The 25922-nt window shown below is 39.0% G+C and overlaps 1 protein-coding gene across 1 annotated transcript in view; it reads left to right on the top strand.

The window, feature by feature from the left end:
- ADGRB3 (adhesion G protein-coupled receptor B3) overlaps positions 1 to 25922 on the top strand; it is a 790044-nt gene that overhangs the window by 514817 nt on the left and 249305 nt on the right. The window contains exon 16 of the mRNA XM_018560884.1: positions 22764 to 22807. Within this exon, the coding sequence (XP_018416386.1) occupies positions 22764 to 22807 (44 nt within the window). The remainder of the gene's footprint in view (positions 1 to 22763; positions 22808 to 25922) is intronic.

Genomic DNA, 25922 nt, shown 5'->3' with positions numbered 1-25922 from the left:
TTTTGAAGGAATATGACTTTTTTACACTTTATAATTAACTGTGTAATGCTTTATTTATGTATTTACACGTTTTTGCAATGAGGCCCAGCTATGGATATTAAAAGTGTGTGGAGTTACAGTATTGGTAATACATATATATATTTGTATATGATATAACTAAGAGTTTATTTATTATGCAGTATAGTGTCCATAGGTTCCTTTTTTGCAATCTTCAACATAATCTCTCTGTGATTAAGCCTATATTGGGTGAAATGTTATAAAGCAGGGGTGTCAAACTCAATTTAATCGAGTGCTGCATCAACATTATGGTTGCCCTCAAAGGGCCTGTACGACTATATAAATGTATCTAATCTTTATCATAATTGCCTCTGCATTCAATTATCACTGGTTTTAGTAATAACTTAATACCTAGATCTGAAAGTAGAAGCCTAGGAAATGGCCTGGTGGGCCGGATTTGGCACCAGGGCCTTGAGTTTGACACATGTGTTATAAAGAGACAGTGCTAGGTGGGGCTGCAGTGTGCTATGTCTGGGTTTAATTAAGTTGGATGTGATCTGACATCATCCTTATGTTACTTCCTTCTTGCCTACTGAGATCATTAAAGAGTGATTATGCTCTCTTTAGTTTTCACATGGAGTTCCAGAGGTGGTGGATTTTACACATGCTTGGAGTGGTGACATCTTTCTACATGTCTAATCCAGATGGTTCACCTTTTTTAAAAATGTGCAATTTCTTGTTACTTGGTCTCCATCATCATGTGCACATTAGATGAAATGTGAGACCAAAGTTGCAGTGAGTACCAGCAGCTTGGAAAAAGCAAGGAGTGGCAGTGGATTTTGTAAACCTAATGATGCAGTGAATCTGGTTTCTTCATAAAGGTTTAGCTTTTAAAGTATCATATAGATAGATGGAGATCAGTTTATTTTAGTGTGCAGCTTTTGTTGCAGATTTTTCCTCACTAATTATAATAGCGATTAGGCAATGAAAAATTGTGTGCCAAAATTCCTAGTGAAAGTAGTAAGCTAAACCTTTCAGAAGCTGAAAACTAACTTATCAGCTTTGAGAGCAGTTCTTGGCAACAACCAAAAGTAACCAGAAATAAGTGAACTGAAAGTAATCAGTGAGAGTCAGACATCTGGCTTAATTTACCCTAATCTGTGTTCTCTGTAATGCACTACAGAAATAATCCAGAGAGTCACCCGGACTGTACTTCCTGAAGCCTGTGTTTAAAGTGACACTAAAGTCAGGAGTTACATTTTAAAAATGCATTCAAGTATTTTTATTTATTGATTATTGGTATTTATATAACGCCGACAATTTACATAGGGCTTTACATGTGCACATTATTTCAGTCACTGCCCTCAAGGAGCTTACAATCTAAGGTCCCTATCTCACATGCATGCATACATACAGGGGCACTTTAGACAGGAGCCAATTAACCTTCCAGCATGTCTTGGAGTGTGGGAAGAAACCGGAATACCCAAAGCAAACTCAAGCAAGCACAGGGAGAACATGCAAAGTCCTTGCAGATAGTACCCTAACTGTTAACAATAATGTAGCTTATTTGTGTATCACTCAGCTGTAGATCCTCAAATCATCTCTGAATTGGTGCTGACACTGTCCTTCCTTGTGGAGGGTGGCTACTTTTGTTCTTGTTAGTCCCTGTGTGTTGTGTTGTAAAGTAGCCAACGCTCCAAGCTCACTCATGTGATGGTCTATAACTTAATTACAAATGAGCTAACAAAATGTGAGATTGTAGTCCATCATAGGAGCAAGCTTGGAGCAGTGGCTACTTTGCAACACACATGGTTCATGGGGAACAAAAGTAGCCACGGCCCAAAAGGAAGGAGAGTGTCAGCACAGATTCAGGGATGACTGAGGATCTAAAGTTGAGTGATACTCAAATAAACTACATTTCTGCAGCTTCAGCTAATCCTTCAGCTCTCTTTGGCCACCGGAGTCCTTCGGTTCAGTCTAACCATAGGGCTGCTGTACGGGCTATTCACTATAGCCCATACAGCAGTCGAAGACGGCCAAGCACCTCAGCCAAGCTGAAGGCATATGCTTCGGCTCGACTGAGCCGTAGTGATAGCCCTAGCTGGGCAAACTGCCTGCCAAAGGCCGGCCTTTCGTCCTGCAAATGACAAATGGGTGGAGTCAGCCGTGATCTCACAGCTGGCTCCACCCAGTTGTAATGACAGATCAGCATCCCCAAATGACCTGGGAATCCTGAACTGTCATTAAACAATAACAACTGAGCAGAACCGGCCGTGATATCACGGCTGGCTCTGCCCAGTTGTTATTCATTGGTTGGGACCTGCTAGAAGACTCTAGCAGGTGCTGGCCAATAAGTAACACATGGGGAAGCTAGCTGCCACTGCTATCTCTGCCCAATTGTTTTCTTTTAATATTTTTTTTTCTTTTTAAAAAAATCTTTATTTTATAATTTAACTATTTACATTTTGAAAATATATTATATTTTTTTTAAAAACTATTTTCACTGATTTGCAGTTTTGCTCGGTACCACAGAATAGGCGCAAACGGCAGCGAGTGAGCTGCCAGAGCTTCGGCTCAGCCGATCCAGATGTTGGATCGGCTGAGTCGAACTACTTCTGCACTTCGTCTCAGCCAAACATGCAGAGCATGTTCGGCTGACCGAATTGCAGCTTATGTATGGCTGAATTCAGCCTATGTAAAGCTGAAATCAGCTGTACTGAGCCATACTGAATAGCTGAATGTAGTTCGGCTCACTTAAATTCGGCTGGGTTATTCACTCAGGTGCCTTCGGCAGCTTTGTGAAAAAAACCCTAAGTGTTAAGCTGGCATGTGAGCTCAATTTGTGCACAGGTTTGAGGCACTTGCTAATTGCATGAACACGTGCAGGATTGTGCAAATTTGCATGCATTCATGAAAACCTGAAAAACATGTCATGCTTATGGTGTTTTTCATGGCAAGTAAGACAAACGTTTTTCCACAGGCAAAATCATGTGATAAACAGTCAAAAACAAGCTTGCCGTTTAAACCTCAGCATAAGCTTCTTTTCTGCATTTGTTGCACGTAGGATAGCCCTTTGAAATGAATGGACTGCCATATGCTGATGTACAACAAATGCACAAAAACCCTAGGGTAAAGGGGGCTGTATTTTCAATCTGGAAAGAAATGTAGTTTTAAGCAAACATCCAAGGTCCAGGCATATTGAATTGCGACATATTGACATTTAATGGTAGGTTCCGAAAAATGTGTCAGAAAAAAAGACAGACTATAATGGAAAAAAGAAGGTTGTACATGTACAGTATCCAGTAGCCAGAATACCTTCATACACAATGAAGACGTTTCATATTTCAACAAGTAGCATATCCAAGCTAGCTAATACATTTTCTGTTTTAGATCTTGTCCAGGCTTTCACATTTCTAATGGGGGTTTCATAAGCGGTTGCTCTAATTGGCTAATAGAGTGGGGCAGGAATGAGGATTTAAGGGGTGATAAATAAGATACATAGTCATTCTTATTCATTGAAAAGGATTCCCATAGATGTACTTTCTGATTACTAGGATTTGGAATAAACATTAAAATCTTATATTGTATATAGAGCAGACTGATGTATGTCTTCCCTGGGGGTTGTGTCTGGTATCATAGAGTGTTATTATTACTTCAAATGATTACTTCAAGTAAGACACGTTATAATGGCTGCCTTGTTCCTTATTGATCTGATGCTGCAGAAGTTTTTATGGGTAAGACCACAAACGATAAATATTGTCTTCTTCCAGTGGAGACCTGTAATATGCTAAGTTAAAATGGAAAGGGGGAGATCCTTTACCGTTAATTCTTTATGTATGACATGTCTTGTACACTTTACTGTAGCAATTGACTTTGTTCAGGCATCATTTTACATTAGGAGTGCAAGTCACAAATAGTTAAATATATGATGTCTTTAATAAAGCTTATTTTAAATGGACTGGTTTGTTTCCATTACATTTTTACATGTATGGAAACATAGATATCAACTTTATTCACCCATTTTTAAAGCCATCATCCAATGTGACCTATTTAGGATGTTCAAATAGTTAAAGGTACTGAATTGTCAAATATTGACAATCAAAGTAACTCTACGACTATCCTTGAACCCAAAATTAAAGGCATGCCTCCAAAGAAAAGGGTTAATACTCTGCAGTCTTCCTAAACCACGGTGGCTAAAAAAAATCTTCAGATTGTCGGGTCTTTCAGTGTGCTTTGTGGCTCCCTGGGCTTATGCTTTTTTTATTCAAGCACAGGCAACCTCATGTCTATCCATTACCTAAAATCACTTTTTGTCATCAAGCTAGCTTTCTGGTAATGCCAAGTAATGAACCATATAAATATGTAGACCTGTAATTTTGCAATCTCTCATTCTAAGGAATGAAAGTTGCACAGTACAGAATCATGTGGCATTCTATAAAAGTACAGCCTTATCCAGGAACATATCTGAGAGAGAAAAGAATGATCATTATTTAAATTCAGGTTTATTACGTGGATTTTGTCTTCCTCGTAGTTGCATTGTCCCCTCATGAGCAGTTTAGTATTGTCATTTGTTTTCTATTCTTTACCAGTGAAGATTACAGAGAATGTGAAACTATATGACTAGGTTGTCACCAACATTTTTGACATTGAAATATTTTTGTCATAAAGAAAACCTCTGAATATATATTAGGGAATCTATTTGCTGAACAGTCAAGCTTATGTGGAACAAAAAACAAGCTCCCATAATTTCTACTAGGGTTGTCCAGATACCAGTTCAGGGACACTTTTACGAGAACTACCAGGGATGCAGCGGTTGCAGTTGGGACCTAGCCCCACCACTGTCCTGAAATCATTAGTCTGTATTGTTTTAGAAAAGCTGTCACATGACAATAAACAATAAACAAAAATTAATCAGTACTTGTATCTGTGAGTACTTGTACAAGTATGAGTACTTGTACTTGGAAAAATGGTATTGGTGTAACAGGGATAAACAAATCTCAGGAACTCGGTATGTTCCTTAAAAATGACAGCTGCCTCCTAACTTTTGGATTTTTCTCTAGTCTAGTCCTGGAGCTGGAAAAGTATATGTGCATGTACTTGTACGAGTACGGTACTTGGTATCTGAACATCCCTAATTTCTACTTCTCAGCACAGCATCATAGTTGAACAGATGTTCACAGAAAAATAACTCTATTTGAATGCAGTACAAGATATTCTCCATGTTAACCAGTGGTGCTAAGAGCCTCCAACTCAGTATGCTTTTATTTTTTATTCACAGATTCACTAATAGGACAAGTAGTGTTTTCCTTAAAATGTATGCAACTCTGACCCTAACTGGTGGTAAAAATCCATTCGCCATTGTCAGCTCTTGTGGGCTGGAACTGAGCACCACTGATGTAAATTGTGCAGCTAATTAACATGAATGGAGTATAGGTAAGGGAACCAAGCATGACATTTTCAAGGGAAATAGACATTGGTCTGCATATTAGCCACTCTCCCATTGCAAAGAAGTTAGCTAAATTTAAACAGCTCCTTATTTTAACATAGTTGTCTATTCACTAAGCAGCCGAAGGATCTAGTCATAGCTTCGGCTGATGCTTCGGCTAGCTTCGGCCCCAGGACCCCTTCGGTTCAGCAGAACCAAAGGGCTGCTGTACGGGCTATTCACTATAGACCGTAGAGTTCCAGAAGTCGGGAGAGCGGCTCAGTCGAGCCGAAGGCATATGCTTTGGCTCGACTGAGCCGATGTGAAAGCCGAAGCTGGCCAAGCGGCCGGCCGACAGCCTGCTTCTGACAGCTGGGCGAAGCCAGCCGTGATGTTATGGCTGGCTCCAGCCACTTGCAGGGAGATCAGCGTCCCTGGTTAACCAGCTAACCAGGGACACTGATCTCCAGACAGCCCAGGAGAGAAACACTGCTTTTTCTTTTTTATTCTGACACGGAAAAAAAAAATGTCGCCATAGAAATGCATTGCTAGATTCCTATTGGCTATTTCAATTTACAATAGCCAATAGCAAACTATCATTGCACCCGCCCTCTGCTGCAGTTCTCCATCAGGTCCCCGCTACTGATTGATAGCAGCAGAGAGCGGGTACAATAGCTAGTTTGCTATTGCAAATTGAAATAGCCAATAGGAATCTAGCAATGCATTCCTATGGCCAATATTCTTTTTTTTGATGGCAGCAGAACTGCCGACCAATAGAAAACAGTTGGGCGGAGCTAACTGCTAGCCCTGCACAATTGTTTTTTTTTTAAAAAATTCTACTTTTTTCACTATTTTTCTGTTCAGACCGAGCAGAACAGCCGAGCAGAATGCTGCTCAGCGGCATTCGGCTATTCACTCACTGCTGTTCGGCATCTATATGAATAGACCGAACAGCAGCGAGTAGTCTGCCGGAGGTTCGGCTTAGCCGATCCAGATGTTGGATCGGCTGAGTCGAACTCCTTCTGCACTTTCGGTCGGCCGAACATGCTGAGCATGTTTGGCCGACCTGAAGCCACGCAAAGCCACCCGATGTATGGCTGATTTCAGCCGATATACGGCTGAAATCAGCCATACCAGCCTGAAGTGAATAGCCGAACAGCGTTTCACTTCGCTTTAGGTCGGTCATTCACTCGGCTGCCTACGGCAGCTGAGTGAATAGACCTCATAGTGTTTTGACTTTCCTTTAAGTAGCCATAGACTTAAAAGGATGGTCAGGCATGCAGGGATTACTGCTTGCTTAGCTGTGCAGACGTGCCCACCTCTCAGGGAGTGCTGAGGGTAAACAGCTAATTAGCATTTGGCTACCCCATGTACATGCGGTTGTCAAAATTATTCAGCCAGGTAACTGCAATTTAGGTCTACTACAACCTTTCCACTTAAACCACTTTTTCATATGATGTGCGTGCATGCCTAAATACAAGCATTGTGAGAATTTCAGTACACAAGCCTATACAAATCTTTATTTTTTTTGCATTTGGGGCATTTTTCCAGTCTTCAACTTTGCTAGTCTTATGATATTGCTTTTAGAGTAAGACATGGGCCATTAATTATCCCGTGACACTGTCCATACTTCTTTAACAGAATGTTATTAGAAAACTGCCAAGCATTGCTGATATGGCAAGACATATTGTAACTTTGTTTTAAAGTATATTGTTTCTTTCTTGATTAAATAATCCCCAAAAAAAGCATAGACTTGAATAAGTACTGTTACTTCTTATGTGTAAAGTACAGTATATAATGGATGTGTTTATACAAGCATTAATGTTGATTTGTGTAATATATGTATCTATATAATGCTGTAAATACATACATACATACATACATACAGGTGTTGTTTACATCTAATTGTTATTCTCTTTAGGAAAGCCCTAACTGGTATCAATCTATAAGTTAACATATTGTAGTAAAAATGACTTTTCTGTTTAATTCTCTAGTTAAGGAAGATCCTTCCTGATGACACTATGCACGTAAATACTGTATATCAAAGCCATGCACTGACCACATCTGTCCATGTATACAGTCATTCAATGACCACTTCTACTGTCATTTGCCAATAACAGAGACTAGCTCCAGATAGGTCAGACCCAATATAAGAATTCATGGCCAGGTTTAATGAGCTCATACACAGAAGAAAATGAGAGTCCTGTATAGCAGACAACAGTGTCTTTATATGACGAATGACCAGTCCCTGTACTTGGTACAAACTAAATAGAAATCCTTGGCAAATCAAATTAGAAGAAAACATTAAGTCATGTTGATAGCAACACAGATTTAAGCCTAGGTCATAGTTCACTGCCATTCAGGTTACCTTTATCATGTGAGCGATATATCAGATGTGCTCAAAAGGTTCAAAAGAAAAAGGTTACCGTATATTATTTTCAAATAAAAAACTAAAACCCTGAAGTATTTTATGTTAAATAAAAACCCCTGAAAAAGTTTAACAATTCAACAAATTACTGTCACATTTTTGTGATTTGAGGTATCTGTTAAAAGGTTGCAATAGACATGAATGCTCAGATTTTTGCTTGTGAAATATATTTCAAGATGTGTCTGTAGGACTGGCCACTATATTATGCTTGAATTTAACTTCAGGGTTACACTCTAGGGATGCACCGATACCGATACTAGTACTCGCCCACATGCTCTGATACCTACCCCCTGTACCGGAACTTCAGGTCAGAGGGAGATTTCCTCTGACCGAGAGTGCCGCAAGGGAACATGGAGCTGGCTTCCTGGCCAATCAAAAAACTGGGCAGCGGGTAATGACTCCCAGCCTGACTTTCTTATTGGCTGGGCAGCCGACTCCATGTTGTTTGGTTCCCTCGATGCTGATTGGCCGGGAAGCAGGCTTCCCAGCCAATCAGCATCAAGCCGGTCAAACAGCATGGTCCTAGCTTCCTGGCCAATCAGGAAACCGAGCGGCGGGTAATGACCTGATTGGCCGGGAAGCCGACTCCATGCTGCTTGGCTGGCTCGATGCTGATTGCTGGGAAGCTGGCTTCCTGGCCAATCAGCATCAAGCCAGCCAAACAGCTTGGAGCCGGCTTTCTGGGCATCAAGAAGGTAATGACCCACTGCCTTGCTTCTTCATTGCCCGGGAAGTCGGCTCCATGCTAGTGGAAGTACCTATATCATTACTCGGTATCAGTGAGTACCGAAATACAAATATCTGTACTCGTACTTCACACCGAAAAACCGGTATCAGTGCATTTCTATTACACTCCCTAAATAAGTCCTTTTTAGCCTAAGTCTATGCATTTTTCTTTGCTCCAATTATTTAGTCATACACATAGATTTTTTTCTTTTTTGAAAATGTACTGACTGGGTTTTGAAGAGAAAGCATGTTCACTGTGCTAACTGGAAATAACCAGAGATGGATTAAAGCATAATGAAGCCCCAGGCAAGCTTAGCCTTCCCCCAGAGAAGCCACCTTATTTGCATTATTTGTACTGGCATGGCCCCTCCCAGTCAGACACCAATTGCCTGAAAGTGCATCTCCCCTAATAAACTGAGAGGCAGGTGCACAACTAATCCTACAATATCCCTGGTTCACTGCAGGAGCATGAGGGTTGTAGCTGGGCCCCTGAGCAGTTACTGGACCCTAGGCTCCTGCCTTGGTTGTCTTGTGGATGATCCAGTTCTGAAAATAACAAAAATACTCATTTAGTAGTGTTACAATGAGCCTCCTCCAAATAAACTCCATTGATATAGAGAGTACCTGAATACCTCTAGATTTACTTAGTCAGTTAAATTCATACTTAAATTGATTGCACAACATTTTTTTTTAGATTTTTTTAGACATACCATTTTATATTCTACCCTACTTACATTAAAAACGTTTCTGACAGGAAATCACTAGAATTGTTAATTAAAAGACAGCATGATTTAAATAATACAAACACTGGTCCTGAAAAAATAAGTCTCCACCAGCTGCTACCATAAAAAAACTTTTTTAAACAACCGTGAATTAAAAGAATGGTCATTCACGTCCACAATTCCTGACTCCACAGCTACACTCCAGTACTGTAGCTCCTGACAGAAAAATTGTTATTTCAGAAGATGTAAAGAAACTTCTGAACGGAGAATGAATGTAAAGTATACCTTTGAGACTGAATAAAGATTATTTATATTCATTGGATTTTTGTAGCAGTAAAAACAGAGTCTTTTCATGTTTGGCTCAGATGGCTCTGTTAGGGTTACTTGCCTTTCATCTAAGGGAATTGGAAGCATGGAGGACTGCAATACTTTGGAAGACATAAACAGGAATATTTTTACAGATCTTATTATTGAAAGTTTCAATTGTGCAGAAACCCAAGGACCATAGCTAGCCTATAGACCATGGTCATTTATCTATTAAAAGATGTAACTGTTCAATAGCTGTACTCATCTTTCTTTTCTACTCTAAATAAGCTGTGTTTTGGTAACACATTCACTTAAAATATATGTAAACCAGATATCTATGTTCTGGTATGTTTGGGATCATGTTTGACTGTTATGTGTGTAAGGAAAATATTTTTTGTACATTGACTGCAAGATGTCTTACCTGGAGACCCTGGCAGTAACAGGCTAGCAACAACCCTAGCCTACTGCCTTACAATTCATTATTATCATATATTCATTTCTTCAGTAGGCCTTTGGGCTCCCGATCAGGTCTTTTGTATAGGAGGTAGGTATTACCATAACACTGTCAGCCTGCAACAGTATTGCTGCTTCTCACAGGATTTAATGGAAAGAAACATTGCCATAGATTCACTAAAAAAATATTTGCATGGTGCCAAACATGCTGAAAATAGATTTAGGGTTTACATATCCTTTAAAGAAACAACGATCCTTATAAAAAGTTAGCAAGTGGAGTCTGGCATGAAAATGAATTGAAAGCCATTGTTCAAATGAACTGCAGTGAATTGGAATTCTAAACAAAATGTTATGACAGCTGACATATGATATTTACCCTAAGCATACTGAAAACAAATGTATGAGAAAATCATATAAGTTTGTTTTTTTTATAAACATTTTCAACATATCAGGTGCAACATTAAGTTGATTAGCCTACTTGAATTAATTAAACACATTTGTAGCAGATTTTGTTATTTTTACTGTTTGATAAAAATATTAATCTTTTGGTTTTCAAAATCATTTCTTTGTTTTGATATTGTGTAGCTTTGACTGAAAGGTTAACACAATAAATATACTGTTTCATATAAAATGCACTATGTATTAATCATTGAGCCCATGTCAATGCAGTATTACTCTAAAAATTGTTAGGGCATCATATACTCTCAGCATCATACTTGTCACACTTCCCTGTGCCATGATCTGGCGACAGATTTTGCTTCCTGTCACAGGTGCTCGGCTTCCTGCCAATCAGATCTAAACCTCTGTGTTAAGTCTTTTGCTCGCTCGTTTCTCAGCGTTCGAGCAATGTGTTGTTTGACTTAGCTGGACCCCCTGTGTGCTATTGTTGCCTTGGACTCCTGCGGATTATTATTTACCGGCTTTGTTTCTTGTGTCTCCTGTCATTCCCTTGTGTTCCCTGTAAGATCCTGCTTACCATTAGAGGCTCTGTGGAAAACCTGGCCCTTCTTAGATCCTGCGCCTCTAGTGCGTACCCGAAAACACACAAACTCTTAGTTCCCAAGCTTCCTGTGACCAGCATTCCAGACATCACCTCAGCGAGCAACTCTGACCCACTCTGCAAGACCTAGAGCTCACACAAACCAGTGCCCCAGACCCCAGATTGTGACAATACTTTTATACAGGACTAGTTTTAATTTTATACAGAACAAAGAGATCTTTGCTGTTCATCATCACGCCCTTTTCTGCATTCTCCTTAATATATAATAAATAAGAAATCCCCACATTGTGTCACAGCAGGTGTGCAAACCCAGGAACTCAAGAGTAGAGATATAAAAAAGTCAGGTGGCTTAACTCTCTCCTGCATCTATCAAAATGAAAACACCAGTTTTGGATAGACTGATCATTTAATGAAGAACGCATGGTCATTTTATTGTTTCCACTATCCAAGGTCAGAAGATGAGTATCAAATGTTGGAAAGCATGTTTTTTCTAGTTAATTAAGAGATACAGGATTCAATTATTTTCAGGACAATTTGGTTATAGTGCAACCTTCAAGATGTTGGGATCCTGCCAAAAAAAAAGAAAAAATGTTAAGCCAGCCCCCATATTACCTCACCTCCAGTTGGTGTGCCACAGTTATTTGCTATAACCCTATGAGGTTAAATGCTTTTTTCTCAGTTCTGCTGAAAAAATCATTTGGTGACCCTTTGGTGACCAGTCTCTGAACTCAGTTCAGTTTCTAATTGAATATCTGAATATTGTTATATGATCTTATTCAGTTTACTTTGGATACTGGATTTTTATATTGTTGCACTTTCCAGACCCTTCTGTACTGTGTCACTGTTGTCCTTGCAACCAGTGATGCATCCACACCGGCCTACTCAGCTTTCATCTGTGAGATTACCATGCCAACAGCTGAATGTAAACAAAGAGGTGAGGATGCTGGTAACAAAATTGACTAAATATGACCATGGTTATATTTGGTCAATGACATCACCCTTTGTTTACATTCCAATAGGATCTGTCAGTAAGAGCAGTCCCATCCACCTGTATTGGTTCAGCGTGTTTTTTGTTTTGGCATGACAGCAGCCATTGTTCATCATGATTTAGAAAGATCTGCATCTTTGGACAATGTCATTGATGATGGTTGTGCATCATGGAACTTTGTTGGACTTTTTTTGCTTTTTTATTCAAGTACTTGACTTGTCAAAAATGTGTGTGTGTTTTTATTTACACTTTCATTTTTTTATTGAATCAGTAAAGGTACTATGTATCCCTTACACATTCACATAGGGAAAGAGGTTCTTGTCCCCATCAACATGGAGACAAGGTGCTTTGCCAGGTATGTCCTGCCTGGCAAGGCACCCTCCCCCTTGTTGAGGGAATGTGTCTTGATATGGTTCAGGAGGGGGAAGCGTGCTCACTGCCCCCTTTTTCTGCCCAGCCAGGCTGCATGCTCAGACATTTTTGGGAGGGGAAACCCACATCAGGTCTTTTAATGGGGTCTATAGTATTTACAAATGGAATCTGGGTCAATTCATAAACATCTTGCACAGGTGAATGAAATCCTAACCACTTTGTAAAGCTGCTGGAAAAATGTAATTTACTAGCAACATACATGGCATTTGTTTTCTTTGTAAATATCAGTTTTGCTCCAGTACATCCTACATATCCTGCAGGTGTACCACATTCCAGGCATGTTTAGATAGGCAGAATACACCATTTTTTACTTCTTAGTAGAAAATTCCATAGTTGCTACCCTATTTGTAGCCAGCTTTGTAAGTATATTTACTGTAGATTTTCTTCCAGTTAAAACTTTTCATATCAATTGAATCTCTGTAGTTGTTGCTCACCCCACTGTTGGCCTGCTTTTGGATGTCGTAATTATCCAGAGAATAACTTAGTTATGTGTTTCTTAATGAACAAGAAAGAAACAGGATTTATGTACTTACTGTTAAATCAATTTCTTGGAGTTTATTAAAGGGACACTACTCTCGTCCCTCTGTGGCTAAAACCCATCTTCAAAGTCTTTGATGTGATCTTTGAGGATTCATCACTCCGGAGTGCCTGCAACTGCAGGCTTCCGTGAGGACTTCTTTTAAAGCTCTTTTACTGCTCATTAAGAATACCTGAATGGTCATAGACTGGGAACAGGTGCATTTTAACTATGTAACTATTTAACATTTATGTAATAATCATGGGATTGTTTAAAACATTTACAAAAATCAGGTATTTTACATTTATGATAGATAATAATGAATGTATTTAAATCATAATGGGCTACTAATAAACTCCCAGTAACGCTGTAATTGTTGAAATACAGTTTTTAAAGTTCTTAGTAGCCCTAAGCTTAATAAAAGGAAAGATTCACAATCGCCCGTTCTACTGAATGTATATGCTAGGGAGTGGTAGCTTTTTTTTCCTGCTTTTCTGCATATTGCACTAACCTATACAGTACATGGGATAATTTCCAAGCCAGTAAACAGTATGTTTCATTGTACATGCCTGTCCATTTTACTTTCATTTAATTTCCTTCCCAAAGGGATGGACTGTAGCAATATCCAATTTTGCTCATTCTCTTTCCTTGCTGATTCCAGCAGATTTTTTGTTTAACAATTCAGAGGAAAAACTATAAGCTACATGTGTTATTAACTCTAATATACCCAATGTCCTTGTGACTAAATTAATGTTGCATCAATAAATGCTGTTCATACCCTTAGTAGATATTGTAGATGTTATTATCCAGGACTTATTAGAAAATGATAATGGATCTTATTAACACCATTTTGCTAAATAACATAAAATAATGTATTTTATAGAAATTGGTACTTTAAGTAGAGATTAGGTATATGTATTATTCATATATCACTCTAGCTTAGATTTATTTTATAGATGCCTCTAAGCAATGCAGCTCTGCCATGTCTTAATGTTTTGCACTGGCTTATTTTGCAGTAGGAATCAGAGGAGTTATGTTTTGAGGCAGGTCAGTTTTTAAACTATGGTTTGAAGAGGCTTGTGAGCAAAGTAGCTGCAACTAAGTATAGTTTAAAACAATGGAGTTTTCACAATTGGAGTTTAACCTGTAAGCAACATCTTAAACTACCTGTAATTAATATAAATATTGTAACTGGGATAATGTATGCTAGCATGGATGAAGTGTTTGTTTAGTGCACACGGTGCTATATGTATGAACAAATGGAGCCACAGCTCCACGGTCAATACCATTGTGACAGATGTGAACAGGCTGCCCTCCTGGAAGCCCACATTACAGATCTGAAAGAGTGAATTGCAATACTAAGGAGACTTGACAGCCTTGAGAGGAGTCTCCTGTTTACTGAGAAGGCAGTAGATGGGGTTTATGTGTAGGGTGTAGGGGTAAGTGAGGATTATCAGGTAGGACGCTGGGTTACTGTAGCTAGAGGGAGTGGCAGTGGCTTACAGAAAGGGAACACCAGTCCTGTGTTTGAGTCTCATTTGAATGGTTTATTTTCTCCCTTGTACCAAGGTTTGGCATGTGGTGGACTGATGGACAAAAAAAAGGGGAAGGGGTTGGTCATGATCCAGCTATCTTGGTCAATCTTGAGACCAATGACAGAATGCATGGAAGGTAGAGGATCTTTAAGAATCAATTTAAAGAACTAGGCTGAAAATTGAAGGAAAGGACCTCCAAGGTAATATTCTCTGGAATATTGCCTGTGCCGTGCGCAACACAGGACAGAAAGCAGAAGCTTAGAGAGCTAAATGCATGGCTGAAGACCTGGTGTAAGAGGGACGATTTGGGTTTCTAGAGCACTGGGCTGACTTTTTATTGGGGTACAACCTATATTTTAAACATGGTCTGCACCTAAATGGAAGTGGGTCTGCTTTGCTAGGGGAGAGGTTTATGGGAAAGGAGAGGGAGAGTTATAATATAATGAGGCAGATAAGTCAGACAGGGGTCAAACTATAATGGAGGGTTGAAAAGGGGAAGATGGGGTGGGAGGGCAAAGGAAGGGGATAAGAAGATTCCCGTGTTGCAAACAAAGATTGGAGATTACAATACTATTTGTACTACAAAAAATATATAATTATTACAATTTACATATGTAAAAATGGTTTAAAATGTGTTTTTCACCAATGCAAGAAGTCTGCCAAGCAAAATAGGAGAGTTGGATGCTTTGGTGCATGCGGAATAAGAAAATGTAATGTAAAAAATATAAAAATGAAGAAACACTGCTGTCATTTGAAAGTTACAAAGGATACAACAAAATATGCAAAAAGGAAATAAAGATTGCAAAGAGTCAAAATTAATGATAGGTGACAATGCAATAAATGCAAGACAAACCCCCCAAAATTCGTTAAATGTATTAATAATAAAATGGTCAGGTCTGAGCATGCATACCCTTTGTAAGGTAACTCAGAGTTGGTAACTGGGGACAAAGGGAAGGCAAATCTATTAAAACATTTATTTAGCTCTTTGTACACAAAGCAACATGGTGGAACTCAAGTGCATAATGAGAATGGCAGTGCCACGGCCTCTAATGAACCACAATGATTCAAAATTGATATGGTCCAGAAACAGACAAAATTAAGGTGAACAAAGCACCTGGACCAGATGGCTTCGACTACACATGTCCTCAAAGAATTGAGCTCTTATTTTTTCAAAGCCTTTGTATTTAATTTTTAGAGATTCTTAAATGACTGGCTTGGTTCCAATGGATTGGTGCCAGGCCCAATGTGGTACTTACTATTATATTTAAAAAGGCATCAAAGTATTTACCAAGTAAAGAGAAGGCAGGCAAGCGCAGAGGATTGGATTGCTGTGCTGTGTCTGTATGTTTGTGGAGACACACAGAGCTTACTAGCACACACAAGGGTGGTTCCATAGGACACTGCAACAGAAAGGAACCAACCCTAAAACAGGATATCAAGGTCTCTGCTTAGGGGACCAGCTGATTTTGCAGGAAAGTAACAGTTTTAAACAAAGATGCAGCATCTATCTAAGTCATTTAATCAGCATTTGAAATAGCTTAAAACCTTTTGACTTTAATACTACTTTAACTTCCATAGTTGGGAAAATACTTGAAAGTTTAATAAAGGATCCTATACACACATTTTTGCTGTAAAATAATATTATAAGCAATAGTCAGCATGGATTCACAAAAGACAGAAATTGTCAAACAAATCTACTTTCTTTTTATGAGGAAGTAAGCAATAAATTAGACAAAGGGATGGCTGTGGATATAGTACACTTGTAGTTTGCAAAAGCATTTCATAAAGTTCCCCACAGATGGATAATGTGTAAGATAAGGTCTGCAGATTTAGAATATTCAGTCTGTAATTGGTTAGAAAAGAGTGGTGATTAATGATTAATACTCTGAATGGTCTAAGGTGGTTAGTGGTGTACCCTAAAGTTTAGTGCTGGGAGCCTTTCTGTTTAATCTATATATAAATGATATAAAGTACCATTAAAGTGTTTGCAGATGACACCAAGCTATGTAGTGGAATACAATCCTTACAAGATGTCTCCAACTTATAAGCAGACTTAAATGCACTGTTAGATTGGGCATCTATGTGGCAAATTAGGTTTAAAGGAGAACTATGGGTTTAAGGCTTTTCCCCATAGTTCTTCTTAGGGTAACAGGAGGACACCAACTAGCGTCCTACCGTCACCCTAAGCTCAGTATACTGCGAGCTATAGCTCGCGGTATACTGAGACGCCACAGTATACCGCAAGCTACTGCTCGCGGTATACTGAGATGCCGCAGCTGAAGCGGATCCCGACAATTATGTCTGAATCCGCCCAACTGCGTGAGTGACAGCTGGCTCTGCCTATCTAGAGGCAGAGCCAGCTGTACCCGCCCCCTCCCCGTCCAATCCGCCAGTCAGCACTGGCGGATCGGAGCGGGGAGGAGGGAATCCAGCCCCTCCCCTGTCACTGCAGAGAGCTGTGACAGGATCGAGAGGTGAGCGAACACCGGTATGTGTTTGCTCACTTCTCGATCTACTGAGCCGACCTGTGACAGTCTCATTGTCACAGGTCAGCTAGAACTATGAGGTGAGTGAAAAGCACTCACCTCATTGTTCTCCTTTAATGTTGATGCATTTCAAGTTATGCACTTTAAATGTCTAAAAACATGCATGCATTATGCATTCTTGAGTGGAGTACAATTTGGGGAGTCAATGATCGTGAAAGATCTGGGTGATCTGGTAGACCATAGGCTCAATAATAGCTTGCAATGTCAAGCTACTTTCTGTATCAAAAGGGGTACAGACTCCAGAGATAGAGACATAATCCTGCCCTTGTACAAAAGCATTAGTTTAGACCTCATCTGAAATATGTAGTTCAGTTTTGGCCCCCCAGTTCACAAAAATTATATTGTAGAACTGGAGAGAGTGCAGAGAAGGATAACTAATAAGAAACATGGAGGAGCTCAGCTATCTAGAAAGATTAGCTGAACTAAATAAGTTCTCCCTTGAGGAGAGGCGATGAAGGGGGATATGATAACCATGTAAAAAAAAAACATAAATGGTCCATATACTGAACTTGGTGCAAAATTATTCATTTTAAGGCCACCTCAAAGGACAAGGAGGCATTCTTTGCATCTGGAGGAGAAGAGGTTTAATCTTCACATATGGAAAGTTGTCTTCACAGTAAGAGCTCTGAGAATGTGTAATAGACTTCCTCAGGAACTAGTTCTAGCTAGCTCAGTTAACTGTTTAAAAAAATGTGGATGTATTCCTAAATGTACAGATTATTACTAGGTATTAACATTTTTTTTTAAATAAATTCTTTATTTTCGAATCAGCATATATGAGATACAATCAGAAGCATAAAAGTATAAATCATTACATACAATCCACAGAATGGCATCCGCCAGGGCCAGCGCCCCCAGGGGGGTCTAGACATGAATCAAACCTTGAGCTATTAAGCATTTAGAAGAGAGCATATTAATCCGTCATCGGTGGGCCTCCCTGCCGCTGTGCCATATAAACAAAGAGGTATCATTGTGGTTTGTAAGCGTAAAAGCACATATCTAAAGTCAATTGAGGAAACCGTTGTGGCCAGCTGTGCCAATCACCAGTTTTTCAGGGTGCACAGGGGAAGACAGAAGGGAGAGTTCTAGGGAGGGAGAGGACGGGATAGATCTAGGGCGAATAAGAAAGACCAGGGAGAGTCAGAGGGAAAAGGGAAGAGAAGGAAGAAAGAAAATAGGGCACCTCTGCAGTCTCAGTCCAGGAGGCTCAAATATTCCAGGGAGGATGAGAACTCGTCCCACTCAAACCAGGTATAGCGAAATCGAGTAAGGTCCTCCATCTGCCTGATGTCACTGATCTTGCTGAGCCATAGCTTAATAGTGGGAGGAGGTATTAACATTTTATAAGAAAAAAAACCACCAGAGATTGTTGAACCAGGCAATATCTGATTGCCCTTTAGGATCAGGAAGAAACTTTTCCCCCCTGTTGGAGCAAATTAAACCAAGCTTAATACATTTTGTTTGCCTGGATTTTTTTTTTAACCTGATTAACCATGTAACTATCTAGCTGTGTATTGTATGCAGGTTGTTAGTGGCAAGTAAGCTTTCATTTACTGTGCAGCAAGGGTTTAAAAGTTGTTCTATGTTGAGACAGAAAAAAACATATTAACAAGTATAGTATTACCAGAAAAGTATAATATTACCCAATACACTTGACTAGATTTTTTGCTACCCTGATTAACTTTAAATTTGCTGCTGGAACTCACTGGAGCGCATCCCGGCATGCATCCTGCATTCAGGGGCCGGATGGGGCGTGGCGGTGCATTGAAGCCAATGGTACCATAGACATGCCCCCCGGCCACAATGCAACCGTTTGCACCCGAATGCAAGGCAAAACAATGCCTGGGTTCTGGTCCAGAGCAATCTAAAAAAAATGCTGCAATGCTGTACTATTTTTTCAGATCGCACTTGACCTGCATTCCATTGTGGGCAAATGCACTCTGGACGTGGGGGGGGGGGCATGGCTGTGGTGCAATTGACTTCAATGCACCGCCACACCCCCTCCAACCCCAGTTGTGCTGGAACTCACTGTGCCTGGTGTGAACCGGCCCTAAGAAAGCAGACAACAAGTAGACATAAGTACAAAAAAAGTAAAACATCAGACAAGTTGAGATGCTATAATTAATAACCTTCTTCATGTTACCTAAAACTAAATAGAAAGGTTTTAGCTGAAATGTACCTCCAGCCCAATAATGTGACAATGCATTGATGCTGCTTTAAAAGGAGAATCTGATGAATATATTTATTGATAAATAACATAACGCATATACCTGATACAATTCACAATGTAAAACTGATAAATATAATGCAACAATTGAGATTGGTTTCCTTTACCACATTTTTCTCCTGATCTTTACAACAACTATAATCAGGAATAGTTAACCGCTGTCAGTGCTGATTATATGTGTTCTTTTGTGACATTTTTAGTGATTACAAAAGTGAGTCAGTCTTCGCCTGTTTGATTATTTGTGTCACGTGTCTCGAACAGTGATATTTGTTGTCAGATATGATTACATGGCTGCAGTTCAATCATGCTTTTTCCATTATTTCTTTACATTTCTGTCTGTCAATAATCAAAAAAATACTGCTGCTGGTTTTAATATTCACCACTAGCAGTGGGTCTGGAGGAATATGTAATTTATGAATATTTAAAGCTGTTTTGGTGAACTACACTTTAAATTGCAGGTTAGAATGTTTACTGTTTCACCAAATTACAGATTATTAATGATTTTACCTAGTAATTGCTGCTACCTAAAGATACAAGTAAAACCCTTAGGGGATTATTACAAAACCTGCACAGGAGCCTTAGTCCTTCTATTGCTATTTTTAGTAAAATTGGGCACAGTATCTTGCATTTAAATAGGGCAACTGGAAGTTCATGTGACAGATCAAACAACAGAAAAGAGGTTGTAAATAAGTGTAAAATGTTGTTTTATTCAGTATCAAACCTACAACTAACTACAAGAGCCATGTGTATTCTTACTTGAATCTTGGTTTGCTTTGTGTATTTCTTACAGATGTGTGCAGTTATCCAGTCTGAGATTTTGCCTTTGTGCTGTTGCTTCCTGTAATAAAGACCAGTCCCTGCTGTTCCTTTTGCAGGTTGACTGGTCTTGTATCTGTCCCCCTCCTGTAGTTTTTAGCAGGCAGCTTGTAGTAAGTGGTGCCTGATGGGTGTTTGCCGGGTGCCCACAGCTCTGCCCTCTCCAAGGTAATACTGGGTCAAGGCATTTGATGCACACATAGTGGTATTATAACCTTTGTGGCTACTGAGAAGTATACTTAAAGTTTTTGTGCCCGGAATTCAACTATAATTCAGCTGGTGTAAGGTTCTTTTATCTACTCAAAAAAAGCAGACATTTTCATCAAATATTTTAATCTGAACTAATAAATTAGGGGAAACATTAAATTAATAAGCTAAATGGTAATTAGTTGAGGATTTAATTATTATTGGTGCCAACAATTTAAGAATGTGAATGTTTTCATATGGCTGAATACTTTTTGTATAAGAAAGGTAAGTACATAGGGGTTGGATTAGTGTTAGAGTACAGCTTGGATGAGGTTTAGGAGTAGAGGTAATGGTTAGGATTTAGAGATAAGTTGTTAGATTACATTTAGGGGTCAGGTTAAGTGTTAAAGGATGTACCAGTTGATGTTAAGTGTTAAAGTTAGAGTGAGTTTAGAGCTGAAGTTTAGCTATTTATTTTTGTGTTTAACAGCGCAAGGATATAACTTAACTCTAACGAAATGTGTCCCACATCCTGCTGGCTGCTGGTAACTTCAGAAATTCTCACTTCAGTGATGCTGAATCTAGTGCTGTATGAGTTAACTGCTACTGCTGTTAGTTAAAGATTCCGGCTCACCCTCCAATTCCAACTCCTCCTGTCCATTCAAGAAAATCTTTGCATTATTTTTCACATAATGTAAAGCAGTTTATGAGTGTTGGAAAGGCAGATAAATGACAATATTCCTTTCTTCATTATGGCCACTAGATGGAGCCGAGAAACATAGGAAATATGCTTTTTTTTTCTAGTGGCCATAGTGTAGTATTGTCTGACCATTACATTCTTGCTGCACAAGAAAACATTTGATTTTGCCCTATTTGCACAAAATGAATGTAAATGTTAGTTTCACAAAACGAACGGCTCTGCAAACCTTTTTTTATAAAAACACACCTTTATGTACAGATTTGACATTGGTGTCAAAATATATAAATTATTGATGCACCACACGTGGCAAAAATGTAGATGAATATGGAATGTTATTATGCTCTTTTTTGTACAGAAGGTAATCTTATCTCAGAAATAGTAAGAATGCTGACGACTTCAATACCCTGTCACTGCTGCATCCCGTGCACTTCTTGTAGTTATTTCCTAGATGTTACATGTTTGGGAGAGAATTTGAAGACTAAAAGAAGTTCTTTACACTTGTTATAGGTAAACCAGCAGCATGCCAGATTATCTACAGTGTTAATTTCCTCGACTAGAAATTTTCGTCAAAGTTTTAGTCAGTTGCATGTTTTCAGTGATGAAAACTAAAAAAAAACTAAGTTAGGACGTCAACTATGTAAAAAATCTATTGCAATTTTCTCTACTGGAGATTTAGTCAACAAAACTAAACTAAAACTAAAAAATACGACTAAAACTAAAATTCCATTCTAGTCAAAAGACTGAGACTAAAACTAAAATGACATTTAGTTTTAGTCATATTTTAGTCATCTAAATTTCTTAGTTTTAGTGTAGTTTTTTCGACTATATCTCCAGTTGAGAACATCACAATGGATTTTTGTCATAGTTTTAGTCCTATTAACTTAAGTACGAGTACTCGCCCAAATACTTGGTATCGGCACTGATACTAGTATTGGTATCGGTGTATCCCTAACTATAATCTAAACATGACCATAAAACAACCCCAAAACACACCTATGTGTGTATACCACCGTATGTCAAGCGTACACATAAAGTACAATAGTTATAGTGCAAAAATATTAAACAATGTGAATGTATTGTTTTAGCACTCTTGTGGCCATATTGCTTTTTTGCTTTGTTGGTCTTTCGCTGCAGCTGTCATTTATTTATAAATAAAAAAAGGGGGTACATCCACGAGCGCGAATACTAATATTTATATAATCTAAACATATTAACATGTTTTTCATGCTCAATGTGTCATTCTCTTCTGTTTTCTGCAGTTCTAAAAATGAATGGGCTGCCAACACACCCCAAACGTGCTTAAAATTACCCTTTTTTTCTAATGTGGCTTGCTACAACACAAGTGGATTGTGGTGCGCTCTCTCTCTCTCTTATGTATATATATATATATATCAATTTATTATTAGGTTGGTTTTCACAAATATCAACTGGCTCCTTTGATGATTTCATTTTTATTGTATTAATGTGTAACTGTCTTAGAATGCAGTATTGTCAAATGTTTAGCAAGGCAGCTTTTATATTACAATAATCCTTAGAGAGCAACATATTTAATCAATGAATGATAAGAACATGAAACAAAACTATCATTGTAATTTATCTGATTAATTGCATCCTAACTTTGGTAATTGAATTTGATTAATATTACACCATAATTAAAATGTATGAACAAATACATCATTCTAAATTTGTAGTACTATAATTGTGTACTCATGGGAAATGCTGTGGAGTAATAATGTTCATTTAATGTTTTGTTTTTCAGAGTACTTTAAAGCCATACTGTGTTCTTTGGGATGATTCAAAATCGTAAGTTTCAGATGGACTTTGTTTTATTACTGTACATATTTTTCCTGTGGTTTAATTTATTGTAGCTTGTATTATGTTTTGATGATTGTATCATGATGCAATATTCAACAGAAAATATTTATTTTTGTCTGCTAATTATTCCCCCATACGTACAGATTAAGATACATGATTTTCTTTTTGCAACTCTAAAATGTGGTGGTAATAATATAGAAGTAATAGACATATATCTATATATATATTTGGACATGTATGTTTGCATGAATACATCATGTTTGTATGGGTATCCGGTAAGTATACAGTTTTGTATCAGCCTAGTAGGAAACATTTTTGAATTGTTTTGAAAAATGACTGCATATATTAAAATTAAGATGTGCATTTTGAGCTAAAATCTATCAGCTTTTAAGTCACAAGACTTTACTGATCTATTTCAATGTATATTCTATATTACAAGCAAAGAGAAAATCAACCACATGGTCATCACTGATAGATGAAATGCTAAAGGTATTACAAAGAGAACCAGACAAGAACCAGACTGGTTCAACTTAATCTAATGTAGTTAATTGTATCCAATAAGGGTCACAAGAATACCCGAGTGTTGAGGAAAAGAAGAGCAGTTTAAAATGGCAGTGGCAGGAAGTGTGGACTTTGTAACAATAGAGGAGAGCAAACTCAGTGATAAGTGTGCTGTAATGTGCAAATATAGTATGGCAAATGCTGCTGCAGTCACACACCACCCCAACAAAAGTTCAGATTTAAAGTGACTCTGTTGCCAACATTACAATATTGTTGGGAATATTCCAAGCTGCAGCATGGCTCTGTGTTGGGAGCATATATAGTGGGCAGTAGCTATAGCAGTATTAGTAAATGTACTCCTGTAACCCAAAAGATAACTAAAGCTAAAAAAGGTGTGACTTTAGTTCTCTTTTAAGATACATGACAGTATTGTCAAAACTGACAAAGTAAAAGGTGGCTGGGGGCCTTATTAAAGTGAAGTTACAAAAGGAGTAGACAATAATTTCTTAGAGGGTTATTCACTCAGATGCCAAAGGCAGCTGAGTGAATAACCGAGCCAAAGTGAACAGAGCCAAACGACATTCGGCTATTCACTCTGGCTCAGTACAGCTGATTTCAGCCATACTCCGGCTGCCTTCGATCAGCCGAACATGCTCTGCATGTCCGGCTGAGCCAAATTACAGAAGGAGTTCGACTCAGCCGAGCCCACAGTTGGATCATCTGAGTGGAAGCTCCAGCAGCTCACTCACTGCTGATCGCCCCTATTCACATAGGGGCAGAACGGCAGTGAGTGAATAGCCAAATGCTGCCGAACGGCATTCAGCTTCTGCTCACTACCTCTGAGGCACCCCCCTCCCTGCCATACCAGGCCACATGTCCTCGACACTGGGAGGGTGCTTTTCCACGGCCGCCCCTGGAAAAGCACCTTGTCCCAATGCCGATGGGAACAAGGGTCTCTTCCCCACAAGCCCTGGGGCGTTGGTTGTGAAGGGGCAGGCAGGGGGGCTAATTCACATGGGGTACCCCATTGATAAAGGGGCACCCAGATGCGCCCCCCCCCTTGTGAATGAGTAAGGAGTACTTATACACTTACCTATTCGTAAAGGGTTATATTAAAAGTATAAAAAAGACGCCAGACTTTAGAAAAATTAATTTAATTGAAGAAAAACAAAAGACAAGTTTTTGACAAGTCTTTTGGTGAAAAAACCCCCAAAAAATTGATCCACCGACATAATCCAGCGTCAATCACGGTGTCCAGTGTTGTCCGCGATGACGACGACTCAGCGAAATAAAAATAAATACTTTTTTTAACATTTAAAAAAACATGCGCCGGCCTGACTACACGCAACTAACTCCCACCGCATAATGTTGAATCTGACAGATGGCAGCTAAATATAAACAGTTGGCCGGAGCTAGCGGTGACATCACCACTAGCTCTGCCCAACTGTTTCCTGTTGGCCAACACCTGCCAGAGTCTTCTAGTAGGTCCCAGGCAAAATATAACAACTAGGCGGAGCAGGTTTTGATGCCCTGGCCGGCTCTGCCCGGTTGTTAATTTTTAATGACAGATCAGCATCCCCAGCCCATTTGGGGATGCTGATCTGTCATTACAACTGGGCGGAGCGAGCCGTGAGATCGCGGCTGACTCCACCCAGCTGTCCTTTGCGTGGAGAACGGTCGGCCCTCCGGTCCACCTTCTCCACGTTTCGGGTGTCACTACGGCTCAGCTGAGCCAAAGCATATTGGCTCGGCTTGGCTGAGCCGCACGGCTGCATTCGGCTGCTGTACAGGCTATTGTGAATAGCCCGTACAGCATCCTTTCGGTTCGACTGAACTGAAGGGCTCTGGTGGCCGAAGTGAGCTGCAGGATCAGCCGAAGCTACAGCTGGATCCTTCGGCTGATTAGTGAATAACCCTCTTAGAAAGGTATTTATTTAGTCACAAGCAAGGTAAAATTGGATTATTACATTTGATTGGATATTTAACGTTAACAAAGCTTTACTAGGTAAACATAGTCTACTACCTTTACCAATATAGTTATTGATGTTCAGATTTATTGACAGTTCCAAAAAAGCATGACGTTTACATTCCTACATTTCCAAACTTCTATTTTTATTGTTTTTTTTATATTGTTTTGTTTATCATACACAGTAGGTTAAATCTCACTTAATAGTCAAAAATGCATAGAAACAATTTAGATATGTGGACAGCAGAGGCATTTGTAGTCTGTTATTTAGAAAATATGATACATGCAAGAATAAAATCCAAACTGTACTTTTTCCCTCAGTACACTGCACAACAACAAGCATATTTTTTGGCATGAGTTGGCAACTGTACATGCTTGCTTTCTCTCAGTAACACGGACATAGATTGTTCTGTTGACAATTTCCTGGCATAGCAAAACTAGAAAGTACATTCTGTTTGCTGGCAAGTGTATGGGGTGATCTATCAAGTGGCTGTAGTCAACTGTGTAGTATTGAAAATTGGAGTTTTGTAGTGAATTGTCACTAGAAATGAAATACAAAAACCTGAATATAAATTAATATAGAACTTTTCAATCAATGTAAATTTTGTATCGTTACACTATATATATATATATATA

The sequence above is a fragment of the Nanorana parkeri genome, unplaced genomic scaffold, assembly GCF_000935625.1.
Source record: "Nanorana parkeri isolate BGI_ZX_2015 unplaced genomic scaffold, ASM93562v1 scaffold484, whole genome shotgun sequence".
Lineage (NCBI taxonomy): Eukaryota > Metazoa > Chordata > Amphibia > Anura > Dicroglossidae > Nanorana > Nanorana parkeri.
Note: the sequence above shows the minus strand (reverse complement) of the source record. Positions and strands in the feature narration are given on the sequence as shown.